A 9,351-nucleotide genomic window follows, 5' to 3' on the forward strand; every position below is an offset into this window, starting at 1 on the left:
AGGCTTGGCAGCCTGTTGCTCTGTATGCTGAGCCGTCTTGCTGGTTCCTTTCAGGACTCCTGAGCCAGGGTCTCTCACTGATCCTGGAACTCAGTGATATGGCGTGTTATCTCTGGGTTATAGGGATGTGTGCTATCATGCCTGGATTTAACATGGATATTGAAGATCTCAGCACAGGGCCTCGTGTTCTATAGTTTTTATTTTTTAAAAACACTTTAATGTCCTTAAAAACTATAATATACAGAGGCGGTTCTTTCTAATCATGTCCATTTAGGGTTCTGAATGCCTCCCATACTGGGATGCCCACGCCTTGGCTAATATTTGGGAAAGTTTGCCTTGGCTAATATTTGGGAAAGTTTCTATTATTTCTTTGAGTAATTTTTCTTTTTAAAAAGACTTTATATATTTATTTATGTGTGTGTGTGTATGTGTATGTGTATACTTATGTGTATGTGGGCATGCATGTGTCATAGCATTCATGTAGTGGTAATGGAGAACTTTCAGGACTAAGTTCTGTCCTTCTACCGCGTGGTCCCAGTGATTAAACTCACCTCTTCAGGCTTGGCAGCATGTGCATTACCCACTGAGCTATCATGACAGTTTATCCTTGAGTAATTTTTCTATCTTTTAAAATTTGTATGTTGGTTATTCCTTTTTTATCAAAGGATTGTAAATTTGCTGTCATAGTTGTGTCTAAGATTTATTCAAATTTGTGGTCATGTCTGAGTTTTTCTTTTTACTTAGATTGCTGCCTCAATCTAATAGATCTTCATTTTTTTCATCCCCTTGTAGTTTTTCCACTTGGCATATTTGATTGGTGTTATTTCCACTGAGGTTTTTGTTTCACTGGGTTTTTGCTTCTAAGATTCTTTTTGTTTTTACAATCTATGTCCTTGGTGAATACCTTACCTAAGTTGCTTTTTAAAAAAAATCTGTGTCTTGATCTAACCTCTTATTTTATCCATGTTTATTTAAATCTCTTTAAAAAATTAAAAATATCTTAGTTTGCATAGAACCAGGTTTCACTCTGGCATTTCTCAAACAAATCTTATTTTAGCTGTTTCTCTTCCCCTTCATCCCTTCCACACTTTCTTCTCTCTTATGCCCTCCCAACCTCAGCAGATGCCTTTCTGCCTTCACACCACAGCTCCTTCTGTCCTCCTTCCACTTCCTCACCATCTTTTGTTCCCCTCTAGTAGTCTCTTCACTCATTTCATAGCCACGTTCATACCCCCTTATTTACATCAATACAAACATTAGAAGTCATAATCAACATGTAAGTTTTGTCACTCAGAGTCTGGGCTCTTTTGGATCATGCTTTTAATATGAACTTTTGAATTCATTGATATTTTACTCACTTCAATAAGTTTGGGTTTGCTTTTTGGAGGGTTGTGAGTCTTAAGAGAATTCATGTGAATTGTTTTTCATACTTCCTTTGTGTTTAAGATTTATGTCTGTCAGGAAATAGATCTTTTCCAGTTTAGTATGGAGGTTCTTAATGAACAACCTGTTCTTGAGGGCTCAATTGCCAATACCACTCAGAGAAGAGTAAATAATAACACTCAAACATACCAAATATAGAAACATAACATGCAAAACCCCCAAATATACAAAAATAAGGATAACATCTATGCCTACAAAAAGAAAAAAAAGAAAACAGGGAAAACTTAATGTAAAACAAACTATGAAGGTAAAATCAATTAAGATTATACTGGGCCACCAAAAAGAAATGCCAGGAATGTGGAATATCTTCCAAGGAAAACTGCAGGCAGAGTGTGGAGAGAGATATGGGTGGACTGCAAACAGCAAAACTACGCTTGTGGGACTCCTCAAGTCCTTTGGAGAATATAGTGTGTTAAAAGACTAGAGCAGAGTTTCTTAAACCTTTTCTGTTATCAACTCATTTTTCCCCAAGAAATTTTTTACAACCTGGGTATATGGATATGCAAAATAGGTATACAAAAATCAAACATCTACTGATAATAAGTCATAAAGAAATAAATTATAAAATACTTCTTTGATAGACATTAATTATTTATTAAAGATGGAAGCAAATTTACATAGTAAGGAGATGCATATACTCGATTATTTTTACAGGAAGAATTAAATGTTGGCTGAATAGTTGATACTGTAGAATATAGAGCATTTTCAAAAAAAAAAAGAATATAGAGCATTTTCAACACTTTCAGAGTTAATTACTATTTATATTTTATAACCATCAATGCTGAGGCTACCACTTCACATAAATACATAGTATAAAATGAGAGAAATATATTTAGGGCTATTTGAAAAGTTATTGGAAATTCTATCCTAATCCCAAGCCAAAACCCAAAGGAATAACTTTTTAAACGAAACTAAGAAATTCAAACATTTTAAAAAGCAAGCATTCTAACACAATATAATTCAGTGATACATTAATTTGATATATGTTGAGGAATGATGTTAAAATATTTAAGTTCTTAGTTTTCAACAATTAAGTCATGGTTTTATATGAAAAGAAAATTTGCATGTTTCTTTAAAAAAGAACAACACTAAAGTTCATAGGATAAAAGTCTTCAACCTGGGTCTAGGTCATTCAGGTATCATTTCTTGGTGCTCTATGGTGTGACAGCACATGCTTTGCAGAGTACACGCTGTGTGCTTAGCTACAACACAGATGAGTACTCCAGAAACACTTTGGATTCATTTCAGGTTTATTTTTGAATTTTCTGTCATTGCGTTCAAAATCTTTTTTACTGTTGTCTTTTTTTTTCCACCTTCACATTCGACCACATGATCCCATATAATCCACAGTTTAAGAAGCTGGATCTAAGGCAAAGTACAACGATAATCAGATTGAAATATCATACCCAAACCCATTATTTTGTATGTTAACTAAAATTTTTTTAGAAGTCCATGAGAAAAATAATGTATCAAAGGATGCATTATTATAAGCATAGAAAACCGAGCAGAAAAGTTCCCCAAGTACATATAATGGATATACTATAAGGATATTAAGCAGTTTTACAACAGTTAGACACTAATATTTCACATTTAAGGATACAAAGAAAGATTGATCAGGGAGTTAATACAAAAATGGTAACTTTTAAAATACTATTTAAAAATAGGCCTAACAGGCAATTTACAGCAAGCAGGTATTTCTCTCAGACGCACATGAGAGCATCTCCAGGAAGAAGTATATGTTGGGATAACAGCTGTGCACCCCCACACTTGGCTTGGAGGAAGTGTATAACCAACGAAAGGTCAGGGGTTTCATGGTTCAGTTACTTAATTTTCTTCATGACAGACATTCTGAGTTCCTTATCTCTGGAGGAGAAAGGACATTTGCAGATGTCAGGGTTGTCATTTTAGAAGGATTGGAGTAGTAACTTACTAAAGAGTCTAAGAAGGACTTGAAGTGCTTGCTTAGAAAGCAAAGCTGTTGCCGCCAAGACTGATGACCCGAGGAGTCACATAGAAAGAGAACTGACTACAGTAAGTTGCTGTCTTCCGACCTGCACAAGTGTCTGAACACACGCACACACGCACACACACACACACACATGAAAAGAGTGTAAGAGTTTAATATTTAAAAATATTATTACAAGATCATTTTCATAAAGGTATACAATGTGCTTTGAGCATATTCCTTCTTTACCCCCATTTTCAATCTTTATTTTCCCCTCTGATTAATTCTCTGTGTCCTCTAGTTTTGCTTTTATGTTCATGTCATCTGTACATATGTGATCTCAGATATGTAGAAGTTCGGACTTACAAATGATTTGCGAAAACATGTCATTAACATATTTGCTGTGGAACAGGAAAGCTGGCTCACCAATAAAGGTACTCATGCATGCCTATGGCGTGAATTGGAGCTTGAGAACTCATGTAAAGGTTCAAGGAGAGAACCAACTCCACAAAATTATTTTCTGACTGCCAGGGACATGCTCACTCACACACACACACACACACACACACACACACACACACATCACAGGCACAGGTACACAGTAATACTAATATGATAAAATTAGAGAAAGATTAAAACTATATATCTGAAAGCATGCATATAAGTAACAAGATGAGCAACAATATGAGTAACAATATGAGTACTGAGCAAGGTAATATATATATTTAATATATATTAAAACAAATGAAAAAAGAGGTCATGAATTTGAAAGAGATGGAAGGCTGAGAGGTATATGGAAAGCTTCGGAGAGGAGGGAACAGGGAAATGTAATTATAATCTCAAAAAGTTAAAAAAAAAGTCTGTCCCGAAATTGGCTTACTTCGTTCCCAATCTATAATTATTCCTGTGAATTTTTTTGGCATAGGGTGTCACTCAGTAGCTCAAGCTTCCCTAGAACCGTTCCTCTGTGCCCTTTCTGCCCAAACGTCAGAATGCTGGGGTTGCAGTTGTCAGTCACCTAGGCTCGCTTAAAAGGATACTATCAATTCTTTTTACTGCACTGTGGATGAAACTCAGAAACTTCTGTTACCTAGTTAATCCAAGGCAAGCTCTCTACCACTGGACCCCTAACAGCAAAACCTAAACCATAATTAAACAGCTTGAGAATCATAGCTGAACTATAAGTAGCCCTTATGCACTCATAGTCAACCGTAATGCGTGGCTATGAATTCTTTGTATCACCTTGGCTACTTTCTTTCCCAAGCTCATGTTAACAAAACCGTTGGCAGTGGCTCATTGCTGTCCCTACCACAGCCACCTGTAGGTGGCGCTGTGAGGAGGGGCGCGCTCTCTGCGCCAAGGGGCGCGCTCTGTGACGTTTAAGCTGGTGACGTAATGTTCCAAGTTGACCGTTATTCAGCCACCGTTGCCACCTTGTCGCCATTAAGGTCTTCGACCGCCGGTGGTGCTAGATGTGGTCCGGAGGAGGTCGAGGTGGTGAGAGGATCGGCTTTGTTCTTTTGTGAGATTGGGCAAGAACTGTTTTAGAACTGAGACAGTGGGAAAAGGGGAACGGGATTGGTGGCACAGCCTGTTTCTGTGACCGTTGAGAGACAGTGGCAGAATTCTGTCAGGTGCGCTAGCGTGACTAGGCCGCAGTGACCATAGCGATGGACTTGGGCGACCCGTCTAGTGGCTTTCGCCACAGCGAAATAATTAGATTTATTAACAATGAAATCCTCATGAATGGAGGTGGGCCCGAATTCTACATGGCTTTCCGCATGCGGCCCTGGAATGAGATAGAAGACCAACTTCGCGCCATTTTGATAGATCCTCAGGTGCCGCGTCCTCTCAAAAGGGCCTGTACCTGGAGTGCCCTGGCACTGAGTGTGCGAATATGTGCAAGGCAGCGTGAGCAGCAGGCTTATATGGTTGGGTTGCCACAAGATGCATTAGGGCAGCGTCCCTCGGCTCCTAGGGCCTCAGTCTCAGAGTTGTGGCAGCTCCGTCAACAGCGTGAGGAGGCTGTCACTCAGTTGATTTCTACTCAAGCTGCCCTACAGCAGGCGATGAGGGAGTGTGATCTGTTGCGTCGGAGGCTGCACCATGTTGAAAGATCGGTCCAGATGACTCCTCTGGTTCATGATATAGTGCCTGGTATTCAAACCCAACAGCTTGGGGCTTCAGTGGTACCCCTGAGTTCAGATCATGCAAGAGTTATGGGTGCAGTGGGAGCATATGACAGACAGTATTTGGAGGCACAGATGTCAGCTGCCACAAATGTCTTTTACATGCCAGGAAGCACAAGTCCCTGGCCCCTGGCCATGCAACCAACTGTGCCAGTTTCAGTTCCATATCAGCTTCCACCACATCCACCATTTCTAATGGGATCTCCATTCTTAATGCCCTGCTCACCTTCAGTAGTCATGGAAACAGAAGCAGGTGTTGTGGTTCCAGTTCAGATGCCACCTGTGTATCCTGGTCCATTTACTGCACCATGCTCCCAAGACTCAGCTACTCTGTGGGACCAGAGATGCTACATGGCTACTGAAGGCCCTCCAGTGATCCAACGTGCTGTAGCAGCAGAGGACATCAGAGACTCCAGCCAGGAGGGAAACTCAGAGAAGTGCCAAGGGACAGATACCTTGGGAGACATGAGAAGCCACATTCAAGGTCAAAGTCCACGAGAAATCCAGAATAGGGATGCCCTAGTGGACATTGAAAATGACAGTGAAGATGAAGAACCGGAAACATCAGCAGTAGCAGCAGAAGCAGCACCAGAGGAAACAGAAGCAACAGACGGAGCAAAAGATGGAGACAAAGAAGAGGAGGAGGAAGAAGAGGAGGACGTGGAGGAGGAGGAGGAAGAGGAGGAGGAGGAAGAAGAGGAAGATGAGGAGGAGGAAGCAGCAGCAGCAGCAGCAACAGCAGCAGCAGCAGCAGCAACAGCAGCAGCATATTATGACAACGTAGCTCTTCAGAATCTTCAGGAGCTACACCTTCCTGAGCAAGGTGAGCTCCATAGCCAAAGTGAAAATAGTCCCCAGGCATCAGTTCAAGCTTCCCCGTATTTCGGTAGAAGTCAAATCAAGGGAGATGATGTGGAGGAGGCCCCGCCAGCCCCTGTGTGGGAGAGCTGGAGCCAAGCTGTTAGAGAAAGCCCAAAGAAAGAGCAACCTCAGCTGCCGAGGAAGGAGAAGAAGCCACAAGTGGAAGCAGCTTCAGAATCCCAGCCCGTCTCACACTCTCAGATGAACTGGGTCTGCTCACGGTGTAAGGCTATGAATTTTTCATGGCGCAAAATCTGCTATAAATGCAAGAAAGTTTGTATGTCAGCTGATTTTGGAGGACAAACTCACTGATTCCAGAAGGTAAGCAAAAAAAAAAGCAGACTCCTAACAACCGCCAGCCCCATCAATAATAATTTGCTTTATAGCCAAAATAACCTGTTAGGCCTTTATCCAAATTAACTAAGTTGTTATCATGATAGGTTAACACGTAAAAATATTCCGTTTGTAGTTTTTGTTTATTATAAAAAATTATCTTGCTTATATTGTTCAGTAAGAAAGTTAAAGGACACTTTATATAGGTTGATGTTGCTTTATTTAAATAAAATTATATGTATATTCCTTTTTTTCCATTTGTCCTTTGGACAAAGGAGGGCTGTTTTGAATATGGCACTTCTTAAAGGCACTTCTTCCTAATAACATTTCAATTTCAATTTTGCAGTTTTGCACGAGGTGGACTCCTGATGGCTGTTCCTGATGGGATGACACTCTTAAGAAGAAGATGAAGAAGAAGAAGAAGAAGAAGAAGAAGAAGAAGAAGAAGAAGAAGAAGAAGAAGAAGAAGAAGAAGAAGAAGAAGAAAGTTATGAAACCCTTTGCCCTCCCTTTCATTAATTTTGTTTCCTGAAAACACTACATATTTAGAAATAGAACTTCTTCTCAAAAATGCTGTCTTTCCTTTGTTTGCTATTTTTCTTTTGACTTTTAAGTCTATAGGTTAAGTTGTGTTTAGATGTTGCAGCTCCACAGATTTGCTTGTTGCTGAGGAAGCTGAACTTGCTCCCTTATAACACCGGTAATCCAAGAACCAGAAGAAACACCTTAGTTCTCATGGGCCTCATAGATCAGTGGGACCCCGCTAGTGGAAGCAAAGAAAAGTTTAGCTATTAGGAAAGAAAAGCTCCTGGTACACATTATGGGGACACTGAAGAACAATGTAGTTTTGTTAGAATTTATCTTTTTCACTGGGAGGATGAGCTAAGTTTAACGAGTTCAGGATGTTGTAATGTTAAATTCCATAAGAGAACAGCTTTGATGTATTTCATGTAACTCATGAAATAATTATCATTTAGAGACTTTCATCAGTGAATTAAATAAACCGTTCTTTTATATGCTCTCATCCCAAGTGAGGTAAACTAGCCAGGAAGGAGCCAAGGATGGGAATTTAGCTTTTTTCTCTACTCTGAACTTAGTTAGTTCCTTGAATTATTCCAACTTAACCACATTCTACCCTTTCAGGTTTTTTTCTTCATCTTCTGCTATCAACAATAAAGAGTATGTACCTTTATGATGTGCCTTTCTTGTGGTTTGTATTTTGGGGAGGGTTGGCTCACAGGTAGCATCTTAAATCTCCATTTTTCACCCCATTGAACTGTAGGACAGTTCAATATTATCCACCATTGGAGGGCCCTTTCTCTTGGAGAAGGGGAGAGGATGGGAGAGGGTGGGAGAGGGGGAGAGGGGGAGAGAGGAGAAGAGGGGGAGAGACGGAGAGGGGGAGGGGGAGGGAGAAGGAAACACATAGGCTATTTTGGGGGTGGAGGGGGGAGGGGGAGGTTCTAAACAGAGTGAGTAGTGGAGGGGAGGAAAGCTCACGAGCTAGAGGGAGTTTGGGGTAGGGGAAGAGGTGAGAAGGGGTAGCTGTTAGCCTGGTACTCCAGGTAACAAGGGGTCCTGAAAGCAGCATGAGCTTTGATATGGTGGTAGACATCACAGGTAGCCATGTGTTTCTTCTGCCAAAGATGAGAGAAATGACTCCTTTTGGTAAAATGGGGACCATTTTCACAAGTTCCCAAGGAATACTGACTTTTACCTAATCACTGGAAATCCGCCTGAAGTCCAGGTTTAGCTCATTGGATTGCTTTTTTTTTTAGAGTTTGGGGTGTTGGAGTTTCCTTTCGACCTGATGGTGGTCCCAGTCCATTGTGGGTGAGAACATCTTGGGCTGGTGGCTCTGGGTTATATAAAAAAGAAGGCTGAGCAAGCCTTCAGGGGTAAGCCAGTAAGCAGAACCCCTCCATGGCCTCTGAATCAGTTCCTTCCTCTAGGTTCCTGCCTTATTTGAGTTCCTGTCCTGACTGCTGATCAGCTATTATATGGCAGTGTGAGTGAAATAAACCCTTTCCTCCCCAACTTGATATTCTTCATAGTGTTTCATCACAGCAGTAGTAACCCTAAGATACCTAACAAGTATTAGTTCTATTTACCTACCATTTCATTCTAATCTATATGCATGAGGTCTCATTCTGGAGTAAATGCAAAGATACCATACAGTGCCTGCTATGAATCAGTTTCACTAAACATATATCTTTTGGTTATTATAGCTATAATGGGTTCATATATATATATGTGTGTGTATATGTAATACTTTATATATAAAATATTATATAATCTATAATACAACATTGACATATAATATATAATATTTTAACATAGGTACTATCACTCCCATTTATTCTACTTAAAAATATTTCTTTTATTTTTTGAGATTGTAGTATAATTACATCATTTCCTCCTTTTCACTTTTTTCAAACTCTCCCATATACTCCTCCTCACTCTCTCTCAAATACATGGCCTTTTTTTCCATTAATTGTTGTTCCATACTTATATGTGTATGTAATATATATACATATATATTCCTAAATGTATATTTCTAAATACATATAAATTCTTAAA

General features: G+C 39.8%; 1 protein-coding gene across 2 annotated transcripts in view; it reads left to right on the forward strand.

The window, feature by feature from the left end:
- LOC134484021 (testis-expressed protein 13D-like) overlaps positions 1–7,963 on the forward strand; it is a 51,711-nt gene extending 43,748 nt beyond the window's left edge. Inside the window, exons 1-2 of one of the 2 annotated variants that reach the window (XM_087601185.1) lie at positions 4,811–6,759; positions 7,118–7,963. In XM_087601185.1, coding sequence (XP_087457311.1) covers positions 5,059–6,750 — 1,692 coding nt within the window. In that variant the 5' untranslated portion in view covers positions 4,811–5,058 and the 3' untranslated portion in view covers positions 6,751–6,759; positions 7,118–7,963. Of the gene's footprint in view, positions 1–4,810; positions 6,760–7,117 lie in introns of those variants that run through there. The other variant, XR_015647042.1, reaches the window with a different exon arrangement.
- The last annotated feature ends 1,388 nt before the right edge of the window (positions 7,964–9,351 follow it).

The sequence above is a fragment of the Rattus norvegicus genome, chromosome X (assembly GCF_021556685.1).
Source record: "Rattus norvegicus strain SHRSP/BbbUtx chromosome X, alternate assembly SHRSP_T2T, whole genome shotgun sequence".
Classification (NCBI taxonomy): Eukaryota; Metazoa; Chordata; class Mammalia; order Rodentia; family Muridae; genus Rattus; species Rattus norvegicus.